This window comes from Pezoporus occidentalis, unplaced genomic scaffold, assembly GCF_034315485.1.
Source record: "Pezoporus occidentalis ecotype Australia unplaced genomic scaffold, CSIRO_AGI_Poc_V1 ctg87, whole genome shotgun sequence".
NCBI lineage: Eukaryota > Metazoa > Chordata > Aves > Psittaciformes > Psittacidae > Pezoporus > Pezoporus occidentalis.
The window spans coordinates 880944-908192 of NW_026916231.1; the positions used below are offsets into that span (position 1 = coordinate 880944).

General features: G+C 42.3%; 2 protein-coding genes across 4 annotated transcripts in view; one reads left to right on the forward strand and one right to left on the reverse strand.

Annotated features, from left to right (window-relative positions):
• Nucleotides 1-27249, forward strand: part of CCNE2 (cyclin E2) — a 340944-nt gene that overhangs the window by 225404 nt on the left and 88291 nt on the right. The window lies entirely within an intron of this gene.
• On the reverse strand, nucleotides 3366-26221 carry PLEKHF2 (pleckstrin homology and FYVE domain containing 2). 3 transcript variants are annotated; one of them, XM_062604603.1, is made up of 2 exons: nucleotides 26068-26221; nucleotides 3366-6731 (listed from the first exon to the last, which is right to left on the reverse strand). In XM_062604603.1, exon 2 carries the CDS (start codon nucleotides 6715-6717, stop codon nucleotides 5968-5970), a length of 750 nt encoding a protein of 249 aa, XP_062460587.1. In that variant the 5' UTR covers nucleotides 6718-6731; nucleotides 26068-26221; the 3' UTR covers nucleotides 3366-5967. The 3 variants fall into 3 exon arrangements, with proteins under 3 accessions (XP_062460587.1, XP_062460585.1, XP_062460586.1); XM_062604601.1 differs by having other exon boundaries at nucleotides 26035-26214; XM_062604602.1 differs by lacking the exon at nucleotides 26068-26221 and adding an exon at nucleotides 25652-25839.

The following is a 27249-nucleotide window of genomic DNA, read 5'->3' on the forward strand; positions in this document are numbered from 1 at the left end:
ATTATGCCCCATCTGAACATCTGAATAAAACAAGCTCTTGCTTTCTGCCTAAACACTACTTAGGCTGGGGGTATCATCTTGTGTAAAAGGATTCCTAAAGGTCTCTTTTAGATGTAATCCAGTTACCCTCCGTGTAACTGAGACTGACTCTGAAGAGGGCGGATGGGTCAGGTCTCTTTGCACCACCTTACGCTTTGCTGTTGCTGTTATCTGGTAGCTTTTCATGCTTGCAGAAATTAAACTGAGACATAATTTCTTACAATACTAGATACAAGTAACTGCAAGTTTTATAACTGTACAATTGACTGTGAGAATGAAGACCTTGGGCCCACTGCAGGAGAGGATCTGGTTCGAGACAATCTTAAGAACCTGAACATGCACAAGCCCATGGGCCCTGATGAAATCCATCCGCAGGTCCTGAAGGAGCTGGTGAATGAAGTTGCTAAGACCCTGTCCCTCATATTTGAGAAATCATGGCAGTCAGGTGAAGCTCCTGATGACTGGAAAAAGGGAAATATAACCCCCATTTTCAAGAAGGGGAAAATGGATGACCCAGGGAATTGCAGACCAGTCAGTGTCACCTCTGTGCCTGGAGACCAGTAACAAGTGGCATCCCTCAGGGATCGGCGTTGGGACCCGTCTTGTTTAACATCTTTCTCAGCAACATGGACAGTGGGATTGAGTGTGTCCTCAGCAAGTTTGCCAATGACACCAAGCTGTGTGGTTCGGTTGATACGCTGGAGGGAAGGAATGCCATCCAGAGGGACCTTGACACACTTGTGAGGTGGGCTGATGGCAACCTCATGAAGTTTAACCATGCCAAGTGCAAGGTCCTACACCTGGGTTGGAGCAATCCCAGGCACAGCTACAGGTTGGGCAGAGAAGAGATTCAGAGCAGCCCTGCGGAGAAGGACTTGGGGGTGTTGGTCAATGAGAAAATGAACATGAGCCGGCTTCAGTGTGCACTTGCAGCCCAGAAAGCCAACCGTATCCTGGGCTGCATCAAAAGGAGCATGATCAGCAGGTCGAAGGAGGTGATCCTGCCCCTCTACTCTGCTCTTGTGAGACCTCACCTGGAGTATTGTGTGCAGTTCTGGTGTCCTCAACATAAAAAGGACATGGAACTGTTGGAACAAGTCCAGAGGAGGCCATGAGGATGATTGGGGGACTGGAGCACCTCCGGTATGAAGACAGGCTGAGGAAGTTGGAGCTGTTCAGCCTGGAGAAGAGAAGGCTGCATGGAGACCTCATAGCAGCCTTCCAGTATCTGAAGGGGGCTTATAACAATGCTGGGGAGAGACTCTTCATTAGGGACTGTAGTCATAGGACAAAGGATAATGGGTTAAAACTTAAACAGGAGAAGTTTAGATTGGATACAAGGAAGAAATTCTTTACTGTGAGGGTGGTGAGGCACTGGAATGGGTTGCCCAGAGGGGCTGTGAATGCTTCGTCCCTGGTGGTGTTCAAGGCCAGGTTGGACGAAGCCTTGGGTGACATGGTTTAGTGTGAGGTTCCCCTGCCCATGGCAGGGGGGTTGGAACTAGGTGATCTTAAGGTCCTTTCCAATCCTAACTATTCTATGATTCTAATCTCACCCCAGAGGAAGGCTTATTCCACTTAGGCAGATGTAACAGCAGTCAGATGCATTAAGTGACCCTGAATTGCCTCCTGCTCCTTGGCAGCTTATTACATTGTTCATTCAATCACTTTACACTGTTAGTTCTTATCCTAAATGCGTCCACATGCAGTTGAAGTGTTTTGATTCTCACTCTGGGCACGGGTAGTACATCAGACAGAAAGTAAATTAGAACACAATGAATCTCTACTCTGAGGTTCAGATTTCTTACTCCTGATTGAGCTCAAGGCTATTCTCAGATCCATGCAGTGCAGTACAGCTGTCTGTCACTGTACAGCAGAGCCATCATGGCTGTGCTGCACTCCCCAGCAGCTCCAAACTCCATCACAGCAAGGGAACAGAACAGAGATTCTTCGCGGCAAGCATGCTGGCTACTCGATGAGTCACGGGAGCCAGTGCTGGCAAGAGGCCGGCTGCAAGCACAAACAAGTAGCTCAGATTTCATCAAATGAAAGGCAGAACACAGCCAAGAGACCTTCTAATATGTACTACAATAATTTGCTGCTGGGGATAATGGGAGAAATCAGTACTTCAGCTCCTTCCTGGCTGTATCTGCTAACAGAACCAGGCATTCTTCTATCGGTCCAGGGATTACAAGAAAACAGGAATCACAATACAAGCCATAATCTGCTTCCACTTGAACATCAACAACTCTGATAACCCCTGTTTCGTTTGTATTAAGAGATTAGTTAAAGTATATCCCTTGAGGGAAAGCCCCACATAAGTACAACCTTTCTGCATGTCATTTTTGTAATCTGCACACCAGAGAAGAGACCTTAAATGCCCTGCTGCAAACTCAACGCACATTAATTCACTCACCCATTTTGTTCAACTTTATTTGAACCTGAGTAACAAAGCTTGACCCTCACCGATTACTCATTAGCTAAAGGAAATTCAGCTGCATCAAGCCTGAAAGGAAAACAGTCTAATTTGTATCTTAAGATAAAAATGGCAGTTTAGATGCAGAAGCTAAAATTAGTAGGCTTCAATTAAACCTTCAGAAGAGAGACTTTTCCCTTTCCTTTAGTATTACCAGCAAAAGAAAGTACTGGTAAAGAGTGAGCAAATGTGAACTTATTTCTCCAATACAGTATCTTCTACAAAGCAGAAGCTGAGTGCAGAGCCTTGCAAGAGAGACATTGCAGACACTGCTGCCAGTTTCATTCCATTAGATTTGGAAAGTTTATAAAAAAAAAAAAAGGCAGGTTAAGCCTACTACAACCAATGAAAGCACACAACATACACCAAGACTGACCATACTTAATCACTATTTTAAGATATTAAGAGCGTAGAAGTTCCAAGAAATGTACTAAGTTAGTCTCCAGTTTGGCACCATGAGAAGTCTTGCCTTCAGCAGTGGTTTGATAGGGCCCAGGGCAGAGACTTTCAGCACTGTGGCTGAGCTGCTCAGCACCTGCCCTGTGTGAAAGGTCCTCCAGTCTCTTCCAATGGCCCAGCTGACATTACTCCAACAAAAGCTGAACTCCACAGCACGCTTGGTCACCCTTGTTTTAAAGAGACAGTAAAGTGTGCAGGTGGCTTCTAAATACGTAACTACATTTATTTCCAATTTGGTCTTAAGTCCCCTCATGTATGCTCACACTCCCAGTTTATTAATCCCTCCAGACAGTGAATAAATTTGCTGCTAAAATACTTGCAAGATAAAAAACAGCCACCCTATTTGGTCACCCTTGAAGGCCCATGGTTAAAGAAAATTAAACACATAGGCTTGAAGCTACACCGTATATTTGTAAATAAAATAATTTGAAAGAACAAGATCACAAAGTATGAAACGAGCCCTTTCAGGAATTTAAGTACAAGAGAAGTCACTGTTAAGTCCATTTTGTAAAGTTTTAAACTAATATCACTGAGGGATAGGAGTAATACCATAAAACACCTTATTTTAAAGCTTTCTCAAAAAGTTTGGACCACATACATCAGTTTCAGATGATAACTCCCACACATACAAGTTGGTTTGGTTACAGCTTCAGGGATCAGTGTGGCACAGTGCAAGTTTCATTCACAGATAAAAAGATATTTGAAGTAGGTACAAGAACATCCTGCAAAATATAGGATATGATCTCTCGGCAACCCTCTTCCCACCCCCTAGAAAGTGCTGAAAAGTAAGCACAATATATAGAAATACCAGGAAAGTACACAGAGACAGACCCTTTAACAAGACAGGTTAATATTTGACAGCTTAAGAAACAATTGCACATGGAAGAAAATACCTGTTAGTCATCAGAAGCTATGTATAAGAGAGGTTTGTACTTTGATTCTGTATAAAAACTTAGGCTTACAAGTCTCCAGTCCTGAAATATAAATATTGAGAGGTACAAAAAGTAAGCACTATTAACTGGAAGTGCCTTCCCAGAACAGCCCGTCTTCCCCTACTGCAAGTCACCATTCCCTCATCTTTCAAGGAATAAGTGAATGTAACTACTCATTTCAGCTACTTTTTCAGTGTATACAATTATTTATTGCTTCTCTGGTAATTTTACAGTCTTCCTCATCCCTAGCTCTCCCCTTTTTACGTGTATTTCAAAGTAGATCAAGTGCTCTTGAGTGCTTTTTAAAAAAAGCTTACTTTTAGAAATTGCTCAAGCTAAAAATATTAATGCAGTTTTCACCTGAAGGGATGTCCTGCAGACTATTCATGCAGAGTGCCTCCCTAAAGATACTAAGTGCATCTTCAGCTACCAGAAATCTCAGACGGCTACAGCTCTTAAGTGCTCTGCTCTTTTTTATATATAGACTGAGATTTACAGCATACAGAAAGGGAGACTAGTGCAATATGCAGCATTGATTGTTTATTCAATAAATATTTAACCCAATTATTGCCAACCAAGGCAAACAGTGCAGAAATTGTCACTCGGAGATATAAAAGTGTAACTTTTTATAAAGTCAGTTGTACATTCATACAACTATTTCAAAGAGGTTTTTCTGCTTCAAAATTGACACTACCATTATAAAAATATAGAAACATAGTATTTGGGGGTTTAACATGTCTTTGCAAATCTAACTTTGACATTTATATGGGAACATGACATTTCCGTATACAAGAACTTATTAAAAATAAAAAAGAATATTATCACAGAGATATTTTCTGCACTGACGACTTCATTACAGTTCTTAAATACATCTTTCTTGGTCCTGGGTATACATTTAGAATGAAATAACAAGCATCTCACATTTATCCTGAGGTCAGCTGTGTAAAAAGGAAAGCCAATTTTTATAAGGATACTTGCAGGCTTTTTGTTCAAAATAATGAGGCTCTTTCTAAACAAGCCAATAAAACTCCTGGGGGATGGGGGGAAACCTGACCCTCTCCTCAATGTTTTAAGAAAAAATTTAGTACTATTTTAGGGAGCTATTTCCAAAAATATATAGGCTATCACATCCAAATGCTCTATCATCCAGCTAATGCATTTGCCAAATTTGAAACTTAGAAACTGCTCTGAAAATAAAATATATAAATCCCCATGAAGAGCCACACTAAGCTTCTCATCTCAAGATCCTGAACCTGCAATGCAACTCCTGCTAGGAGAACCCTGCTGCAGCCTGTGGGAATCAACGGAGTCTTGGGGTCTGCCTGCACAGGTGAGAATGTGTGATTTGGGTCTTCATCACCCACCACTGGGTACAGTTATGACCTTATCAAAGCTCCACTTTGAACACAGCGGTTATTTTCAATAGCACCAACAATCTCTCAGATATCGGCATCAGGCAAATACAGACAACACAATAGATGTGTTTCTTCCTGAATCAGCACAATTGGTACAAGGCACTGCTTGGCATAGGAAGTCATAAATAAGAGCAAAACAAGACAATTTCCAAGTTTTGTGACATTTAGGATTGCATGTTATGTCACATTTCAACTCATTATATACCATGGTTAGATAAACACAAGATGGTCTAAGGGATTAACCAAAACATCGCTGTTCCATGTATGCTTAGTCTTCCTCTCCATATCTGGAAAAAAAATCCCACTTAACAACATAGCAATATGAAGCATTAGGAAGTATGGGTTGTTAAATTAAGAAAGTACATTTTATTCTCCAATCTTCCACAAAAGTCTAACCTAGACACAAGTATAAGAAGTTGGAAAATATTCTGATAACATTTGCAACAGCCTATCCCTGCAGAGGAGTGAAAAAGCTATTGTCTAGAGAATTCATAGATTGAGGCACATTGTAACTGAAGATATTCAGGCATATTTTATGGCTAGAACAGGATTTTTTTTCTGAGGAACCTCACTACAGACTTCCCCAAAAGCAGCTCCATATGGTTTGAAACGAATTGCAACACATGGGAAAAAAAACATCTGGTCCTCAGTCGCTACTGTCTTCATCCTCATCGTCATCAGATACATCATTTAGAGATGATTTAGGCGACTGGCTGTAGGAGTCTGATCTAGTGGACTGGCAAGCAGTCATCTCCCCAGTAGAAAGAAGATCGTAGCAGAAGTCGCAAATCCGCACAGGCTTGGAGGACTGGCTTGGGAGCAGGAACCTCTTTTCAGAGCAAGGCCCGCACACGACAAAGCCGCACTTGCGACAGTGGTGCCGACGGTTGACAGGCGTGAATTTTGCTTTCTGACAGCGCATGCACACAGTGGCTTCTGAGTCTGGTACCCAGACAGCTGCATGTTCATTGCTAGGAGTCTTCCCGCTTTTGGAAAGCAAATCAGAAACACACTTATTAATGTGGTTCATCCACTCAGACTTTTCTGTAGCGGTGGCAGCATAAACCGCAAAAGACTTTGTTGGTGTTTTGATAAGCCACCCGTTCCGTAAGTCTCCTTCATCCTGGATGGAATCAATAGTGACATTTTCTAGTGGGATTATGTGCTGTTTATTGTATTTCTTCTTCTGGATGACTATATTGCCATAAACAAGAATGTCATTGAACAGGAAGAACTGCCTTGCTTTTGGCTTCTTCCTACACAGCTTTGTTAGTACTCCCTCTCCAATCAGAACACGACCAGGAATAGTCAGGGGTTGACCAGCTGCTCCAAAGCAGTTTTCCACTATACTTATTCTTCTAGTGTTTGCCTCACTGTTTGCCAAGCGATCCACCATCTTTCACAAGTATCCTAAAATCAGAAAAAAAAAAGTTTGTTATTAGAACAGGACAGATTCAACAGCGCCTTCCCCAAGGAAGGTACCAACCTGCATTTCTTAAAATACCTCACAGACCCTGCTGGCTCAGACGCACTGACTTGGGCTGGATTTAAGTAAGTATTAACACCCAAGAATTTTTAGCAACAGATTAGTCTTTTCTTTTTTAAAGCAAAAATGTTCCATCCTGCCAACAGCTATCTTTATCACACAGACAGCACCTGCAGCACTGCACTTGAGAGCTTCTGGCAACAGATGAGAGGTTTCCTCTCCTGTAACATTACTGCATCCTGGTTTAATGTTGTATTTCTCCGTATGTTCTATATATCCTTCTGCACCTACTCTGGATGGCAAAAGAAAGTATCATCCATCATTCTGAATTCTAATGATGGAAACATCAACTTAACTGAGTAGCTTGGAGATTCATGTTAGCATTGACACAGCAAACAAAAAATGTACAACTGATATTCACATAGGAAACCACCACAGCCAAGCTCAGTATTGCTCTTTTTTCAGTATGTAAACCTTAAATCATGGGTTAAAACTGTGAATTTACCTACTAAAATCATTTTGTATAGGCCCCAGCTTGCAGCCCCCACCACCTCCTTTCATGACAAACACTGAGTAGAGAGCATGTCATGGTTGGTGGTCCACCATGCACTTGCTGCTGATGCCTTTTTGCAGGAGCCCCAGTCCCTCACTCCTCACATACTCAAACCACACCTGCAGCCACTATGAGGAGGTGATGTACAGAGGTAGACCAGCACACAGGACAAGCCACATAGCTCGTTATGCTCTCAAGGAACACTAAGCCATCTGCACCAGATGGAAGTCTAGGCAAGAAACCTTCACATTTTAGGAAGTACTGATGAACCAAAGAGTACGTATGTTCCAGTTACAGATTAAAACCACCCCTCGCCATTCCCCAAGTAGCAAGTAAGATTTTCCTCTTATAAGGGTAAGATTCCTAAGGCATTCAACAGGGAACTGAAAATAAGATGTCATTATAGTGATTCACACCTCAGCAAACCACTCTTTTGCCTATCTTTTACCCTAGAGCTAACCAGGCAGAAGTCAGGCAAAGGAAACTCCTGCCAGATGTGCTCCACAAGCTCCTCCTGAGTACGGACATGAACCTGAACCATGAATTTAGAGAGCAAAGAGACAGCTGGCAGAGACAAGTACTAAGGACAGACCTCTCAGCACTTCCTTTCCAGCTACTGCAGAGCTGGTGCTCACAGCACCGTCTGGTACAACCACTGCTTTGAACAGGCCTGAAGGAGAGCACAGTAGAAAATACTGCAGCGCCTACTGTCTGTGCTTTCCAGCACAACCCCCAGTTGAGAAGTCCTCAAAGTCCACTTACCTTTTCTTTTAGATTCACATCGTCTGCCACCAATAAAGCATCAGCGTGTAACTGAGATGAAACTGGGCTGAAACAAGGCTCAAAACTGATGCTGCTCAAGACTCTCTGCTCTGCCATAGCCTGAACCAGTCAATCTTCCCCTGAATCACATCTCAGATACTCCCTTACAAAACAGGGATAGAAATCTGGTGGCAGAGAAACCTCTCATCAGGCTTTATCTAAATAAGTATGTTAACTGTGCTGACAAATTAACAAATGCACATGGCCAATGTTAAGTGTGATTAAAAGATAATTTATAAGTTACTGCTTTGAGAGTTTAATTAGTTCCACACTAAAACAGTCTGACATGAGGGCTCGTTCAGATTACAACTAAACTGACATTTTTTTAAGCTCTGCACACAACATCACCTTGTATCAAAGTCTGACACTGAAGACAGGAGAATCTATTAAAGATATTATATATTATCCAGCACTACTTTCAGATTTTGTGCCTTACAGTATTACTTACTGTGTGAGTAAAAAAAAATAAAACCAGTTTTATGGTGAGTGGAATTACAAAGCCACCAAATTAGAAATTATTTTGATCTGCAGAAAGTCAAGACAAAACACAAGCTGCCTTCTAAAAACGGTTCAAGAGATTTAATTGCATTGCATCCAGGTACACAGGCAAGTACACCTATGCTATTTCTACCAGGTATCAGTCAAAATAAAACCAGGCCGACCTCCATTACTCTGTCCAGTGGCTCGACATTTGATCAATTATAAAGTATTTTCTTAACAGTAAGTTTAAAATCATCTTTGCTGCAAAACATTTTGTTCTTTAATCAGAACAGTAATTACTACTGACTTTATTCACCTGTCTGAGGACTGAAATGCTTGTCACTTACCTCTAGAGATAAGATTGGAAGTCCAAGTAGAAGTTAATAAATAAATAAACAAACAAACCCCTGTTATTTCCATCTCGTTCACCAGCCCTACTTTTCTGAATCATCACTCCTGTGAAAGCTCTTGAAGCTTTGTCCATCATTCCCTTTAAAAGAGGCCCATAAGTGGACAGTGAACTAAAACCCTAAATCCTTCCGCAACAAACAGCGTAAATCAGTATCATCACAGAAGGAAACAAAGCAGAACCACATCAGCTATCAGCCTCCCTCCTTGCTCTCTTGTGCCACTACAGAAGCTACACAGTGAATTAAATTAGAGCTGGTCATCAGCTCCGAGTTTTGATGAGCTCATCAGTTGAGTTTTAGGGCTCAGGTTGGCAGGATAGCTGCAGTGGAGGGATATCATGGAGGGATGGTAGCAAAAGTGCTTAGACAAGTCCTGAATAGAAAGTACATTGGCTTAAACTGATCAGTAAACAGAAGTATTGACAGTATCTTTTTTCTCCCAGAGAACAGCAGAAGACTCAAATTACCTCACGATGATTCTTTTTTCTTTCAAGCATTCCAAGCACCCATACTTATATACAGACAGGGACATGCAATACTCCCCCACCTCTACATGTTTTATTTGGCATTAAGTTCTACCAAATTTTTTTCCCCCTCTCCTATTTTGTTTAAAATATACACCTTCCAACTACCTACTACCACATGGCAAAGGGTAAAACACTTCAGAGTGAGTTTTTTGGTTAAGTGACTGGATTCACTTCTACTACAGCCCTGTCTAATGCAGAGGTGCCACTCTGCAGAAACGCTGTTTGCTTGTCCCAGCTCTTACCTATCTATGAAGGAGAAAGTACTAAGGAGGTAATACAAAAGATAAAACTAGGAGCTTTCTGATGTGCATTTGCTACAGTCCTAGGCTCAAAACTCAAACTTCAGGTGCTTGGCTGCCAAAGCCCAGGATTTGGAATGAGGGTTATTGTCATTAACTGCCAAATAACCATTCCCACCTGACAACATACTCGCAATAAACAGCCTTTGCAAGCGCCAAAGCTGAACCTACAGCTGCTTGGGACTCGCAAAACAAGGTATCTGTCACAGAGTCAGCCTGAAGTTATTTAGTAATACCATGTTCCCTGCAAAGCGGGGAAGGAAACCAGTCAGCAGAGTGCAAAGGGGACAGACCAAAATAATACACTTTTCTGCAGGTTTAAATCAATATGCACAACTTCTAAGCTTACACTTTTTAATGAATTATCTGCAAATTACAGCAAGTTAAATGCCTTTGCTTGTCAACAAGGAGGAACTCCCCTGCCTCCCCCTCCACCAAAAAAAAAATACCCACAATCATACTGATCATTCTTAGCGAAGCAAGTTCTTGGTGTGAAGTTACAGCAACCTGGAGGAAGCACTTGCTGCTCCACAACTCCAACTCTGCACTCCCTGCCAATAAATAGCAAACTGCGCAAGGTCACCATGAAAGCTTTCAAAATACAAGTCACTGGCAGAAGAAAACGGGGAGAAAAGGCTAAAAGGTTTTAATTAACTGCTCTCTAGGATGGTCTAAGAGAAAACAACTCTAACCAGGATCATTTAATAATCATAATGGCCTGAAACCAAGATACATGACTCCAGAGCTTGTACTGAAGACTGTACTTCCAGCCTGTTGCTGAAAATGATCACTTACTGGACCTGAAGCAAGAATGTGTGGCAAGTTCAGGACTATTAGGAAAGACAAAATAATCGCATCTCTTCTACACTGAAACTTCTGTCTGGAACATCCAACAAACTCTCACCTACCAGCCTCAATTAATGTAGCAAAAGCCACAGACTGCTGATGGATTATTCCACCTTTCCAGGGCATGGGCTGTATTTTCCTGCACCAATAGATTAGACTTTAGAAAAATGTCAGAGTGCTCATTTTATAAAGTTTTTAGAGAACTAAATATTAAAAATCCATCAGAAATCCTATGCACACTAATGCTCATTCATCTTCACTTGCCTCTTCTGAGAAAAGAAGTATGTCTAGAAATAGATAACTAGAAACTACTTGGAAAGCATCATGATTAGAAATAATAATGGAACATGGAAAAAAAGTAGATCAGGAACACAAAAGAGAAGCTATCCCCAAGTCACAAGAAAGAGCTAAAGTTACAAGAAGAGGTGCACCTCTTCTCATCAGGAACTGTTACATTAAAATACCGTCTGGACGCACAAAGGAATATTCAAGCCCAAGATGTAACTGATAACCTTACATAGCTTTTGGACTGACAAGTCTTTTAGAATTACAAACTTTTCTTAAAGCATATTCAGATATATTCTAAAAGATAAAGGATCTGGGATGACCTGGGTGGCAATATCCTCCTCTCAGCCAGCTAAAACTTTTTTCTGAGCTTTCTACTGCAGGCCACTATAAGAAGCAGTTACTGGATTACAGTCCTCAAGATGCAGAATCTAAAGACCTGATCAAACAAAGCAAGTCCCAGGTGATGGCAAATCGCTGAAAACATGCCCCACATCTTCTCAGAAGCGAGTAAGGAATAAAGCAGAACCGTGGGCTTCAAAATGACACACTACACAGCCCCACTTCAGGGGAAAGTGGGAGCACCTTACACATATTTTTGGTTTATGGATGTTATGAAGTAAAAACCCTCAAACTTACTGTTCAGACTTTTTAGCACATTTTATTCCAGTTTCACACTTTTAGCATGTTTGATTCCAGTTTCACACTTTTAGCATGTTTGATTCCAGTTTCACACTTTTAGCATACAAACTCGCAAAGGTCCCCAGGCCCCTATGCAAAAAGAGACTCCATTTGGCTATAGGGAGCATTAGTCCATCACATCAGATTCATTTTCTGTGTCCAGACTGCAGTGTAGTACTAGCTGCTAGTCAAAGCATCACAAAAATAAATCACCTTGTAAGAAAAATTAGCTACGCAGGGCTGCACAGTGAGCAGGGTTTAGCAGCCTTTCCAAATAAACAAACCTCACCTCTCAAAATGCTGCAATTAACTTCAGTTTGACCTCCTCCCCACACACATGCTCTCATTAAGCCCATTTCATGGTGAAAATGCTGGTCAAAGGCTTTCATCTCTGCAATGTAATATGCTATTTAAAGGCGACAAAGTATTTCATGACACAGAAAGCCCCAGTTCCCATACCATATGCAGAACTGTTTTAACACTAAGCTATTTCTAGTTTTACCCACAAGAAGTTTCTACAGAAGTAACAATTCTGTTATCAAGATATCAAGAGCTTCTTGTTCCCCTCTTTCACTCCAGTTTTACATTTGTACCTGTTGGTGAGAAGCATCATCTTCAAAGTGAGCAAATGTAGACGTTACTGAAACCTCTGCCGAGCTAACAAGTTACCCACTTACCTAAAGCACCACTCCTGCTGAGGGAGTCACATACTTACTATAGTTATTAACATTCCAGGCTTCTGCAGCAGGAAAATAATTCTGTTATGGCTGCTGTGCGCTGACAAGTCATTTCCCACATAATTGTTTCTGCCACTGTATCCTGGTGACCAAACTGACAACTTCCCAGCACTCAATGTTTCTACAGGTCTTACTCAAAATAGGAGAATGTTTCTTTTAAATGCTAGCTCTGCTCCTGATAACAAGGCCAGACTAAACTGCACAGCTGCAGATGAAGACAGTAAGGAACCAACTGAAACTCAAGCAACTCTGACTGACATCATTACACCTAATTCAACACTAGAAATGTTGCTTACTACTACATTAGCACTGTAGCAGATGGCATGATTACCACAGAGCAGAACCATAGGTAACACAAAGGTGCTGGAGGGGAGCAATGAGATAGAAAAAGCTACTATGGCATAGTGATGCAGACTGTATACAGCTCAGCACAAGAACTTCCTCACACTAGCTCAGTGCATGCTATCATCACAACCAGCACTCCCTTTAGACTGCAGGACAGGCACAGTAGTTATAAACAAAAGGACAAGGGACACACCTGACTTCCCAAGTTTCTTCAGCAATACAGCAGAACCATCACTCCACTACTTTTTGGCCTGGGCAAGAACAAGTCCTGTCCAGTTCACAGACCCTGCTAACAAATATTAATTAACAAGCACCTAAATTTTAGCATTATTTTTCTTCAACACTCCTTCAAGGGAGGGAAGTGCTATACTGGCCTTGCTGCAATTGCCAGTTCATCTATCAACAGCTGTACAGTTAGCAATTAGGTTGTTAACTATTACATTTAACACACTGCATTAATAAAAAACAGGTAGTCTAGATGTCTCAGAGCTATGGTATCAAGATGCAGGCAGCTCATCCATTACTACATACATTCACAGTTAAGGTGACAGCTTTAAAGGAAAAAGTGTAAAGGCTCAGAACCAACCACACAGAGGCCCATCCAGTCCTAAAGCAGCAGCAGATCCTGGACACTTCCAAACCAGATTCAGTAAATTGAGTCCAGTTAAAAAAAAAAAAAGGATCTGGTCACACCATTAGACTGGATGAAATGAGATGCAGATATTGTTACAGTGAAGCAAGTGTAGAGAACAGAAAAGAACACTCAGAAACAGAAGAATACAAAAGGAATAAAGAAAGAAAACATAGAAAACATGGTACAGTCTTTTTTCTAAACAAAAGCACATTATATCCTTCCACTCAATAAGCTCCTAAATAATTATCCAGTTGTACAGAACACTGGTACTTAAACCTGCATTTGCACATACAGACTACATCAACAACTATGTTCCACCATGTACATTCAAATTAATACATTTTCCTCCTTGCTTAAAGGTAATGTACATTCCATAATACAAGCCTCTGTTTAGAGTCGCTTAAAAGGCAAAGTTAAAGGTTGTATGATGGCCGAAGTAGAACTGAATCTTGGTTTATTATATTTAAGCACACAAGTTAAACATACAAGAAAGGTACAGAAGATCAATACAACTTTTACAGAACAGAAATTGTAAATCCAGGACAGTCAAGTACTATCAGCAGACCAGATATTTAACATTAACTCAGTGACTGCTTTGTAAGATAATTCATCTTTTGGATCTACAGAGAAACTCTCATTACAAACAGTTCATCAGAATCAGTCATTTACAGAGTTACATAGTTTTTCAGTAATAGGCTTCAAGTATGTTTATTCAACTTAGGGTTGAATAAACACAAACAATTCCGTTATCCAGAACACTCGTACATCCCTCCGATTTAAAGCTCTGCCTGAACTGGTAATATCACCACCTTTTGTGGACAAGCTTTCAGGTATGAAGGCATCTTAGTACCATAATACAGTACTCTAATCTCTATTAATATCAGATGTATTGCTCTTAAGAGCAACACTTGACTTTCTGCACCATTGCCAAGTAAAACAGTGTAAATTTCTGAAGTGCAATCTGTTTAAGGAAGCTTATCAATGCCTAGTGCTTTGAAAACAGTTTCAGTGTGATAAATTGCTGAACTAAACACACACAGAGCAGATATTCTTCAGTTTCCAATACAAGTCAGAAGAGAAACCAACATAAATTTTAAATCTTACTTTAGCCTCACTAGTTTCACCTCCTACACAGCCTCCAATACATACAGAGAAGGATGATGCCATCGCTTGTCCTGAATGTTTCACTGTGTCATCTTTGTTGGCAAAATTAAGTTTTCTATGCACTTATCTGATTAGCTGTAATCAGAACCCAAGCACACGAGTCAGCACTACCTGTCAAGGACCATAAAGGTAATAACAAGAGCTGGATTAAAGACGACACAGAAATAATAGCAAGAGATATTTAATTAAACCTTATGTCTATCATTCAACGCGTAGAATAAAATATTGAGGAAAATTAAGTTGTTAGTATCCATTAATGCATTTATAAATTCATTTATATTTCATTTCATTATGATTAAATACATCTGTTATAATTAACTGCAGGGGTTTTAGTATTAATTTTATCATATATATATATCCATTATTCACCAGTTGCTTTTTACAAATCAGTAAAAAGACCAATTTGACCATAAAGTTAAGTGAAATTAGAAGAAATTTCATCAAAAAAAAAAAATGTTGAGAGGAGATAGAGTATGACAAATGTTTTCTAAAGGTCTTTACTACTGCTAAAAGCTGACATGACATAGCAACTAAATGCCTATAGTGTGCTGGAGCTGGCTGTCCTGGATGCTATTTAAAACATCAGATGACAACAACTGTCAGTTAAAGAGAAATACAGCCTTCTAACAAGCAGATCTCCAAGAATCCTCTTCACAAAAGTATTTCCCCGAGTGCTGTATTTAACAAACTCTCTTGCTATCAGTACTGGAGTGAGCTGATGAGGAGGACACAAAGGATAACCCTGATGGTGTCTAAAAGATACAAGTATCAAGGATGACAAAAAAAAGCTACATCACAATACTGTAAAGAAATAAGAAGGACCAAGAGATTAAAGAGACTGGATCAAGGTAGAAATGACAGCAGGAAAGGAGGCAAGAAGATAGCTTTGAAGTTCTTCAACATAGTCTTTACCCACAATTACTTTTGACTAACCTGGCTACTGGCTGCAGCATTCAGAAAGGTACCAGTAACAGGACAGAAACTGACTTGATTTACAGACACAAAAAATAAATTAAAAAATTACCTTTTCCTTGAGGCAACATATTCTGTCACCTCTTTGCACCATTTTTCACACCCTTATTGATTACTGACATTTATTAAAGTCAAAAAGGCAGCAAGATAAAACACCAGAAAAGGACAGTGGCAATGCCAAAACTGCTTTGTATCATTCTAAGGAAGCAAAGATGCTTGTGGTATCTTTGTCCAAACACTATAGAGAGAACAATATAAGCATCTACCAATACTACACTAGGAGGAAAGCAGAACAGATGATACTGTGGACCTCTCTCAAGTCTCATTTCTATGATTCTCAGTGCAATGTTTTCTACATGAATGTGATTTTTGTTTTTCTTCCTCCACTGTGAAGAAATGGCTTCCTGCATTGCACAAGGCTGTGGAGCAATGGCTGTGGTGTGGGGAATCACAGATGAGCTCACTCCCTTACTGGTATATCCAATACAGGCCAGCAGTCTTAAACTTTCATTTGTCTCAGCCTGTTCAGTGATTTTCTGGCACCAGCCAGAGACTGGCAGAAACCACACTGGAAATAAGTTAACAACAACAATGTTCCTTCGTACTACAGGACCTGTGAATACTTTGCCTTGCCAGTACTTCAGAAATCTTTATATTATTTCTCAGTCCAGAATTTAGTCATGTGCAATGCATCAGAATAGCAAATGCATGTGTTTGTCTCGTCAGATGTTATCATAAACCTACAATTACCATAATAACCCAGACAGATCTGTTCAGGTTTTGTTTCTAAACTGCTGCAAACAACTGTCACCAAATCTAGTCCCCCCTCTTCTTGAAGGTAGAAGGTTGACACCCCTATTTTAACTGCCTAACACCTTACAGTTTAGTATTTCTTTGAATACATTGCAGTTTATTTTAGTATACTCTCATTCCCTACTTCCAAGGAAGAATTGCCATCCCATTTTAATTGACCAGTTGTGTGAGAATCACTCACAGAATACAAATGATTCAAATGATTCTAAATTAAGAACAAAGACAAAAAAAAAAAAAGGCTTTATTATCAAATCTGCATGGCAAGTTCATTACTTTTCAAATTTGCAATAGCCATTGCCCAACTGAGCTAGGAATGCCTGGAAAGGCCAACTCCATGTTGGGGATGGAGATAATTTCTAGGCAGATCTTTCAAGATGGGTGACCTTGTATTCCCCAACCCACACAGAAGCTAGCTTGGGTACAGAAAACTATTTTTAGCAAAAGACTAGCTGTTTTGCCAAGCAGCATATGCATTAGCACAGCAAGAGCAGAGCAATGCTAGTATACCATCCAGAACATTCTGCTGCAGTTAGCATGCTGCCCGAGCTACTGTATGCACGCAAAACCATCCAAGTTCTGCACATCAGTGTCTTACTAGGTTTGGTATTTAACACAATAAACCTCAGCTAGAAAGAGAGTACCAATTTAACCTGCTTGTAAACAGAAAGACAAGCTCCCATGTCCTGAAGGAGTTGTAATGCTCCATAATCACAGAGGAGGCTGAAGGCAAACAAAGGCATGCGGAAGCAGGCTGCCCCACCAGACAAGCTGGGCCAGTTCACCACCTTGGATGTAACGCCACATGCCGCAATGCCAGCGCCCCCACTCCAAGCAAGGAACGTGGCACCCCATTAATGGGAAACAGAGATCCAGGACTGCTGAGTTTCAAAGCTTTTCCCACCAACTTCTCCTGTTTGGCAGTAACAATATATGGAGGATGGAAACCTCTGCAGCACTAAAGGCTTTGCACCACAAAGTATGTTATCAGGAGAGCCTCAATCTACTCCTATACCAGCTGAAAGTAGTTGTTTTTAACTTCTGTTCCCAGTTTCACTGGAAGAAGTCCCCGAATGCATCTTAGGGGAGAAGAGGCTTCACTACAGAAGCCCAGGTGCAGCATTCTTGTAAGAGATCCAGCTTTTAAATTAAATCAGCTGCTTATTACCACTGTCAAGCTTCTATTTATAATAAACCATAGTAGCAGATACTGTTTGTGTCTGCTGGCATGAGAGAGACAGAGCTGCTGCTGGAAAGAAGTTCTCCCACCTGGTAGTCAAGGGCTGGAGCAAACAGAACAACTTCCTTAACTTGTTTCATCTCCACATCCTTACCCATCTACTGACAATCTGAGCACTCCCCAAGCACTGATACAGGCTTACACGGCTCTGAACAGTACTGCCAGCCCAACTGGTGCCATTTGAATGGGAAAATTCTGACCACCTTTCAAGATGTGAAAGGTGAGGTAGCCAGCATGTGCATGCGTAAAGCATGTAATGACTAGGATTAAATGAATTTAAAAAACAGCAGAAAAACCCACAGCACACAGCCACACAACCCTGAAAGCTTGAGCTCTGCAACTGAGGTGAACAGGCAGGCCGGACCCACCATGGACAGTGTTTCCAATTTGACACCAATCTGTCAAAGCACATAAAGCAAGATCCAGGCAACTATGGGTATATCAAATACTCCCAGCTGTCAGCATACTCACAGATAGAAGTAGAAAGACTGAGGTTTTGTATGTTTGTATATATACAAACTAGATATTTATAAACTATAAACATACATGAGCAATTTTATATTAATCAACAAACAATGAACTGAAAAAAGCCCAATACTCAGATCAAATCTTTGCTGTCATGGGAAAATACACCCTAGCTTTTGACCTGCCATTTGCATGTATTAGGAGCACTACCAGTGGTTAGCTTAGCCTCTGGTGTTAGCAAACTGTATCTTTCACCTTAGCCAAAGCACTGGGAACATACATCAGAATGTGGTTTCAAAACCAGCTTCTGAAGATCTTGAGGCCAAAAGAGTTGAGGTTCCATATGAAGCTCTCCACAGCTCTGAGTAGCTAAAGACCATCAGAAGGATAGCAGACAACAAACCAACACCTTGGAAATGTGACAGAAGAGTCAAGGGCAGAGGCCTGGGACCACGCTCCAGATCAAGAAACTCCAGCAGATACGAATCCCACATGCAGGGTCAGTGCCTAAAAGATCACTCAATCAGGCTGCAATACCAAACATTGGAACACATTTTTCTGTTTACAGTTTATGTTTTCTACTCCAATTGTTTAGCTGTTTAAAGAGTCTCCCCAGCCAATGTTATTTTCCAGTTTGGCAGCAGTTTCCTACCCCTCCCTTCCAGGCTGCCTGACAGGCACTGCGTGTCTCCTTCCCATCCGATATGCTGCCTGCAAAAGAACAGCTTCACTGCTGACAGCCCACTTCAGCAGCACTGGGTACCCATCTGGGCTTGCAAACAATGTGACATACATAAATACTACTACACTTGACATGAAATGGACATTGGGTGAGGGACATGAAAACTCAAAGAGATCTGACCAATTTCAGAGCAAGCTAGATACTACCTTTATTCTTGCCAATGCAGCACAGTGATGAGAATCCACAGCATCATCTTTAAATCTGGAAACAGACTTAATTAAATTCTTTCAGGGAAGGGACACAACAACATTAGAATAGAAAAAACAGATCCAGATACAGCCGTCCTAAAAAAAACCTCAAAGCGTTGCTAAATCCATCTTGCAAGCAGGCTCTCCAAAACAAGACTGGTTGTGTGGTTTGTTGTTATGGATTATTGTATTTAGAGCACACACAGAGGTAACTTGCCAACAGCTAGCTAGACTGTCTCCCCATGAGCACGAAAAAGAAGACTTAGTCTTAAATATTATTTGCCAGGATCCCTCTTGCAGAATCTTTAACCTACAAGTAGAGAACATTTACAGAAGCATTTCCATTGAGTATCTCTTATAGAATCATAGAGTCAAAGATCATCTAGTCCAACCCCTCTGCAATGAGCAGGGACAACTTCAGCTAGATCAGGCTGCCCAGTAGCACAACCAGCCTGGCCTTGAATGTCTCCAGGGATGGCGCATCCTGGAATGAACAGGGCAACCTGTTCCAGTATTTTTGCCATCCTCATTGTAAAGAGTTTTTCCCACACATCCAACCTGAACCTCCCCTCTTTTATTTTAAAACCATCACCCCTCATCCTATTGCAACAGGCCCAGCTAAAAAGTCTCTCTCCATCTTTCTTATACACCCCTTTTAAGAACTAAAAGCCGCAATAAGGTCTCCCTGGAGTCTTCTGCAGGCTGAACTTTCGCAGCCTTTCCTCACAGGAATGGTGATCCATCCCTCTGATTTTGTGGCCCTTCTCTGGACCAGCTCCAACAGGTCCATTTCTTTCTTGTGCTGAGGACTCCAGAGCTGGATCTAATACTCCAGGTGGGGTCCCAGCAGAGTGGAGGGGCAGAATCACCTCCCTTGACCTGCTAACCATGCTCCTTTGGATATGGCCCAAGATGCAGCTGGCTTTCGGGGCTGCAAGCACACACTGCCAGCTCATAGCCAACCTTTCATCCACTGGTACTCCCAAGTCCTTCTCTGCAGGACTGCTCTCAGTCTCTTCATCCCTCAAGCCTGTATTAATACCAGGGTTGCCCCAACCCAGGTACAGGACCTTGCACTTGGCCCCACTGAACCTCATGAGGTTTGCCTGGGCCCACCCCTTGAGCCTGTCCAAGTCCCTCTGGATAGTTTCCCATCCCTCAGGCATGTCAACTGCACCACTCAGCCTGGTGTCATTTTGCACAAGTATACACTGAAACCAGCACCACCTAGATTTCAGAGCACCTTCATATTTTAACACTTGAAAGCTTCCAGAACACCTCCACGTTCAAAAAGCTTCATCAAGTTAACAGAATTCTATTTTCCCTTTCTTCATGAATGCATATACTAATGACATGCCTGACTTCGTTCACTGGCTTACACCTTTTTAAGGTGCACAGGTACCTAAACCAGTCAGTGTTAGGAAAAAAAAAAGTTTTCTGTTTTAAGTTGTCTTTAGTTCACTACTATAATCATATACTAAACTTTAACAGTCTAACAAGGACCAGACTATAGGTGATTGATTATAGCATGAACAAGCTATGAGTCACCAAGTAGTCAACGCTAGGCAAGAGCTATTAATTACCTACAAATATCTGCAACACAATAGGAATTTGCTGTTTTAAAATATACTAGCTAAATGTAAAGTTTTCCCAGGCAGTCTCAGTTTACAAGCATAGCAGCATAACCACATCATCACTATCTCATTTTTATCATATCAATATTATTTCTCCATGCGTGTGTCCTTTAAATTCACGTATCCTGTTGTTACAGGAAGAGAAGATTCACAATGAAGAGGTTTCTTTTACCAGCTCACTAATTCCAAGCATTTCCACAAAACTGAACAAAACACAAGCCAAGTAATAACACCCAGCCTTCTCCTCTGACCAGGTGCAGTCACCTCAACTTGCTGCTGGCTCTTAACCTAAATAAGTTCGTAAATCTCCACTTCAGGGGGAAAACCTAATGCTGCTTTACACTGCAGAAACCCTTTCAGGAGGCAAGGCAGCTGGCCACTAACTAGCATGGTCAGACAAAGCACTTCTACAGCACATTTTCTATATTACAGCAGGAAAACCAGAATATTCAGACATACTTAGTTCCTTAAGCTTCTAGCTCCTTACAAAAAAAGAGAGTCAAGCAATTTCTAGCACTAGTTTACCAGCACGAACAGACTAAGGGCACATATGGCAGGCTGCAGGGATTCTTTTTGCTACCATTTAAACCTCCTGAAACAAGTTGCTTAAATCAGTACCAAAAAAAATGTCTCAGGCCCCAGCAGCCATGTGTACAGCAGGGCTGTCACCATGCTGCAACCTCCAGCACAGCAGAAACAAGGGGCTGAAACACAGCTTGGGGCTTGGAATCAAACCACATGTTGTGATTTTCAGGAAACTGGACAACACTGAAGTGCTGTAATCATGGACCTGTCACTGTCACCCCCAGCAATATTTAAAATGTATTTATCCTGCAATTTAAAATACATAAGCCAATAATCCAAGTGTTGAATTGCTCTTTCTTGAGCAAGGGACATAAGCCCTTTTTATAACAAATACCTAGTGAAAGATGGTCAAAAAAAAAAACCAACATCTGACAGCCATTGTCAAAAGGAAAGCTTTAGCAATGGTAAACGAAGTTTGTCAATCTTCAGTGTAACCAGCTTTTCAGCCCGAACCTGTGTGTTAAAAGGGCAGTCCATGTGCCTCCATGCTGCTAACCTAGATCAGAATGGGAGGGGGGAAAGAGGGTAGAGAAAAAAAAAATTAACAAAACCAAAATCTCACTGTCACAGCTTTCAGAACAGAAGTGCACTAAAACTCAGCCTCAGAAGTTTTACGTGACTGAGAATTCACATCTAAGTTAGGAGAGATTTAAGGGGGGGGGGGGGAGAAGGTCATTTCCTGAAACAACCCCATAATCACAGCAGCTTACTGTAGGTGGCCTTCCTGGGAAATGCACTCACTGGCCTTTTTGCCTTTTACTGCTTGTCAAATACATTTGATGCATTTTAAAGTTATAGAGAAAGCACTTTGAGTACAGACATTAGAGCACTCAGCACAACCCAGACCTCCAAGTGCAATAAACAGCACCCAGAATACCGCAGGGGCTCGTGCTCCCCCTGAGTCCCATCCAACAGGCCATTTTCCTTTGCTCTCAGGCCCTTACTGCATAGCAAAGGTGACATGATCTACATGAAACCTTGAGAACTGCACAAAGGTCTGCACTGGAGTTAACCTGCACCGCAAACTGTTCTGAGAAAGATGCTGCCTGACAACCTGAACAGCAGTGTGTATGGTGCACTCTTTAATATTTATTTGCATTAACAAATTATGCATACACTTTAGAAATGTAAATGTCAAAGAACATGCTGTAGCTTTTCCTTTTGCAGAAGGCATGCTATGTACTTAAAAGCAAAACAATTACCTGTAGGTAATATATACCACTTGAGGTACAAGAGGTACCTAGTGAAAACTAAAGCTGCTGACAGCACATGACTGGATACATCTAGAAAACTCCCTGAATCTATTTGAATCAGTATAGCTTCTCAAAGCATTGCATCTCACCGCAGTAACTAACTGCTTGCATGTGGTCTTACATTCAGGAACAGGAGGTGGAGGGGATATAGAGAGAATATTCCTCTATTTGAAATCCTTAATTTTCCATTGTTTTTTCTTCTTTTACACTCGTACAAAATGCCCAAATCCTGCTATATTACATATACAATATGCTTAACACTGTTTTGCTGCAAAACATAATGATGCAAAGAGGAAAAAAAAAAAAGCCACTCCCAAATATTATTTTAATCCTTAAATTACTTACAATCACTAACAGGCTAAAAAAAAAACCACACCACCATATAAAGCATCATTATGTCCAAGGTGGCAACACTCTTGCCTGCTAATGTAACTTTAAAATCTAAAGTAAACATATGAGCGCATTTTTGACTATGTAGTATTAAAGTGGCAGCCTGAAAAACATGAAGTACTCTTCTGTTCAATAACACTTCTGCACAATAATGTTTATTTTCCTAAAAGGAGAATCTCTGTCCTACAACTCTCCATCAAGCCACTCCTCATGTGAGCAGACTCATTTATTTCAACAAGACTACTCATGTGGCTCAGTCTGCAGGACTCTACTTGCCAACACAGCTTTCATCACATCTTATAGCTTACGACAACAAAATAATCTGTAGCACAGTAAACATGTTCCACCACACCTACCTACAGAGTAGCTTTTTACTCCCCTCAACTGTAAAAACAAGTCCTCTGCTAAATCATGACAACCAAAGGTATTCTACAAACCTAGATAGGGAGAAAGTTTTACCTACACCGTTCTATTTCAAAAGCGTGGGTTTTTTTATCTTATATATTCTCTTTCAGAACAATGTACAGATTATCAAACTTGTATCAAATTACTGAATTAATCCCTGAAAGCAGTAAAATATACAGGCATCATCTATAATTTTTAAAAATTACATCAATAGAAAAGTAAGTTTGAACATTAACAGAGCTTGGAATAAACCACAAATGTACCTTTAGAACCTGAAGCAGTAGAGAGTAAGATTTAATTTCTTAATACAAAAAAAAATAATTCAAGAGGTCAACTTTCTTACCTACCAACATCTAAGAAATGTATTCATTGCTAAGGATGCCGTTTCCTTATTTGACATCACCTGCTAACAAATCGTTCTTAGGAACAAAAACTTGCATGCCAATTTTTTGCTTGATCAACACATCCAACATTTTATCTAACAGACACATATTTTAAGATTATATGTTCAAGTACGAAAAACTTTTAACTCTCCCTCACCTACATGCCACACTTTGACCCTCAGCTTTCACTTTAACATCTCCTGCCGTCTCTGGTGAAGACAAGTCACCAAAAATGCTGCAAGTGTTAACAAAAGGCAGTGTCTGTACCCTGCACTCACTTGGCTCTTGGAAAGGAAAATGAGATGTGGCCAAACTGCCATATCATGCCTCACCTGAGACTGCAGTTCCATCTCTCTTTACTGCTCTGGAATCTTCCCGCATCCACTAACCCTAACAGTGAAACCTAAGTCACTGTGTTGTTTGAATTAAACAACCATTTTACCGATTATATTTTCTGTAAACTAAAGCACTTCAAGATATTACAGGCAAATCTTCTATTAGTCCAGGAATGTACATAATACTAGAGTTAAGCCTTAGCCCATAATGTAAAGGAAACAGAACACAGCTCTTGCTAAGAATTATTTCATCACTTTATCTAGTGAAAACTTGCTTCTAGGTGAAAAGACACTACTCTGTCTCCTCCTGGAGAGTAAGGCAGAGAAAGCTGATCCAGCTTCTCCAGCTCCAAATTTCTACTCACCCATTTTCATTTAGCATTTAAGGGACTCCTTATGTGTGTTTCTGTGCAGAGCAAAACACACTCCAAAAGGCATGTGGCTGATTTGCATTCAGAAACGAGAATTCAGGACTCAGTCTGACAACACTTCACTTTCACTGCTGTTATAGCACTAGCAGCACAGCACTAAAACACTTATGAAAATGTTATTTAACAAACCGAGCTGATATACACGACATTTAACTACACAGGGATTCTAATTTCTCGCTCAATTAATCAATAATACTTAGATTATACAGGTTAAAAGCAAAAACACTGCTTTCTGGGCTAAAGAACCAATTCCTTTCTGCATGTTGATGACTGCTTACAAAGCAAATAATTCATAGGGTTTAAGCACTGATTACAGTGTTATCTTTAAAAACTTCCCTTCTTTCAGGTAGCCATCCCTAAAATAACAAACAAGTCTAGGAAGCTCTCTATTTCTGGAAATAGGAAATGGCAATCTCAGTTCTGAAACTGATCCTAGCGCTGTGACTTTGATTTTAGACTCACTTTGCCTACTGCATTAACCTCATCCGAACTTAAGCTGTTACGCACACTGCAGCCTCGGATGTAGAGTATGTCAAATAAGCATCAAACCCTACAGTAACTACTCAGCACACTGGACCCCGAGTTAGGACTTAATGATGCTTCTGGAACCACTCAATTCAATCAAAATCCAGGCAAAGGAGTCCTTTAAGATATAACAGGTCTGTCTGGTTATCAGCACTCGCTGCACTGCCGTTCGACGTTAAAACTTGCGCGGCAGCAGTTTCACGGCGCGGGGACAAAGCCGGTGCCCGGCCGCGCTGCTCCGCCCGCTCTCCCAGCGCTCCCTTGCCAAGACGAGCAATTTTTCCATTTATAAACATCGCTATCTGTGCACAGAGGGCTTCAAATGAGGCGAGAGGAAAACCATGTGGCTGTGTTTTCCTGAGCCGCTTTCAGACAACAGCCACATGTCTTCAGCAGAGCAGTCACGTTCCTCTCCTAACCGAGTTTCACAGCAAAACACCCCAGCGCCTCACGCCGCTCGCAGCCGCGCCACTCGCGGTTCCGCTCTTTGCACCACAGCACCAAGACGGTGCAGGGGTTTCGCTCCGAGCTGGGCACGGCTACCAGCGCTCTCCCGGCGGCGGGGTGCGGCGCAGGGCCGCCAGGGAAGGAAGCGCCCTCCGCCCCAGCCAGACGCGTCCCGTCCCGTCCCTCCACCCCACAGTAAGCGGCCGCCGCCCGGGCCTCGGCGCCGGTCACGAGTTGGGCAGTTTCGGGCACTTACGTAACACGGCGGGGCCACTGTTGTTTCCCCCCAAGCTCCTTCCCCAGACCCCGCAACTCCCGCAGAGCCCTGGGACAAGCCAGCGCCAACCGCCGCCCCTCTCCTCCACGGATCCTTCCCCTCACCGCCGCCTCCTTCCCGGCGGCGGGAAGCAGCAATACCACCGCGGGCGGGCGGCTGGGAGCGCCCCAGCGGGACAGCCCCGCACGGCAGCCGCCGGCGGAGCCCAGCGCCGCCTCCCGCCGGCGGAGCTCGTTCCCCACCAGGCAACCCCTGGCTCCCAACATGGCCGCGAAAAATCGGCCGGAGCCCCGGCGGGGAATTGCTCCGCGTGGAAAGTTTCCCTCTCCGTCCCCGACCGGCCCCAGCCGCCGACCACCCACCAGCCGGGACACAACCGGTACCGCACTGCTCACCCAGCGCCCTCCACACCGCCTGCCGCCCCAGCGCCTGGCCGCCACCCTCTCTGCACACCGAGGCGATCATACACCCCACCGCCGGGGGACGGGCTCCGGGATACCGCCCGCGCGGGGCGGGGCCGCCGCCATCTTGGGAGGAGCCGGGCGGCGGGAAGGGCTGAGGTGATTCCACAGCGGGCGGTAGGCCCTGAGGAGCTGCGGGCACCTCGGCGCATGAGTGGCACCTCGTGGATGAGGGACTGTGAGGACACGAGAGAGTCACCTCAGGTTTTTTGTTGAAATCCTCATATTCCCATTCCTTCTACACCATCCCGGGTCCATAGTTTGTGTCCGTTGCTCTAAGCATGCTTTCCCAGAAGTAAATAGGGATGGTCATGTTTTCCATTACCTCTTTCTACACAGAACGCATAAGGGAGTTATTAACATAAAATCATAGAATCATTTGGGTTGGAAAAGACCTTTAAGATCATTGAGTCCAATCTTTACCCCAAGACTGCCAAGACCACCACTGAACCATGTCAGTGTTTGTTTGAAGAGTTTCTGGTCAGCTTGGAGAAACCATGGCAGGTCTGCCAGCATAGCTCCCACCAGAAGCTGCTGGAACCATCAACACAAGGATCCCCTTCCCTCCTTTCCATTACAGTTTTTAATGTCTACGCATCAAGTCATCCAGAGCAGGGCTTTCCAGATCTGGCTGATCAGTAGCTGATACGGCCCTTCTAAGATTCCCAGGCACTGATGGCTGCTACCGGAACGGGAGCATGGCTGGGTGTTTGGGGAGCTGTGGAGCAGGAGGGAAGGGGGCACAGCTGCCCTCTTTCAGGGTTAGCTCCATGCACTGCTCTGTACTGCTCTGGTGCCAAAGTCTGTGCTCTGGAAAATGGCCTGAGGTGCTTTTTCTTAAGACAGTTCCACTTAAATGCAATATAGCAGGGCTTCATTTCCCACATTTCACATTATTGAGCAATAATGTGGTTGGTTTCTGTGGGGAAAAAAATAAGAGTATTTAGACTGGGGGGCTTTCCAGTGGTGATAATGAACCCAATGAAGTTTCTGAATTTCATCTTAATTTTTTACCCCACCTCAGACAGGGACATGGATAGACAACAGTGGACTGTGATGAAAAGCCAAGAAACTAAGATTGCACAGGTGAAGGAGAGCAAATCTCTCACCAAGTCA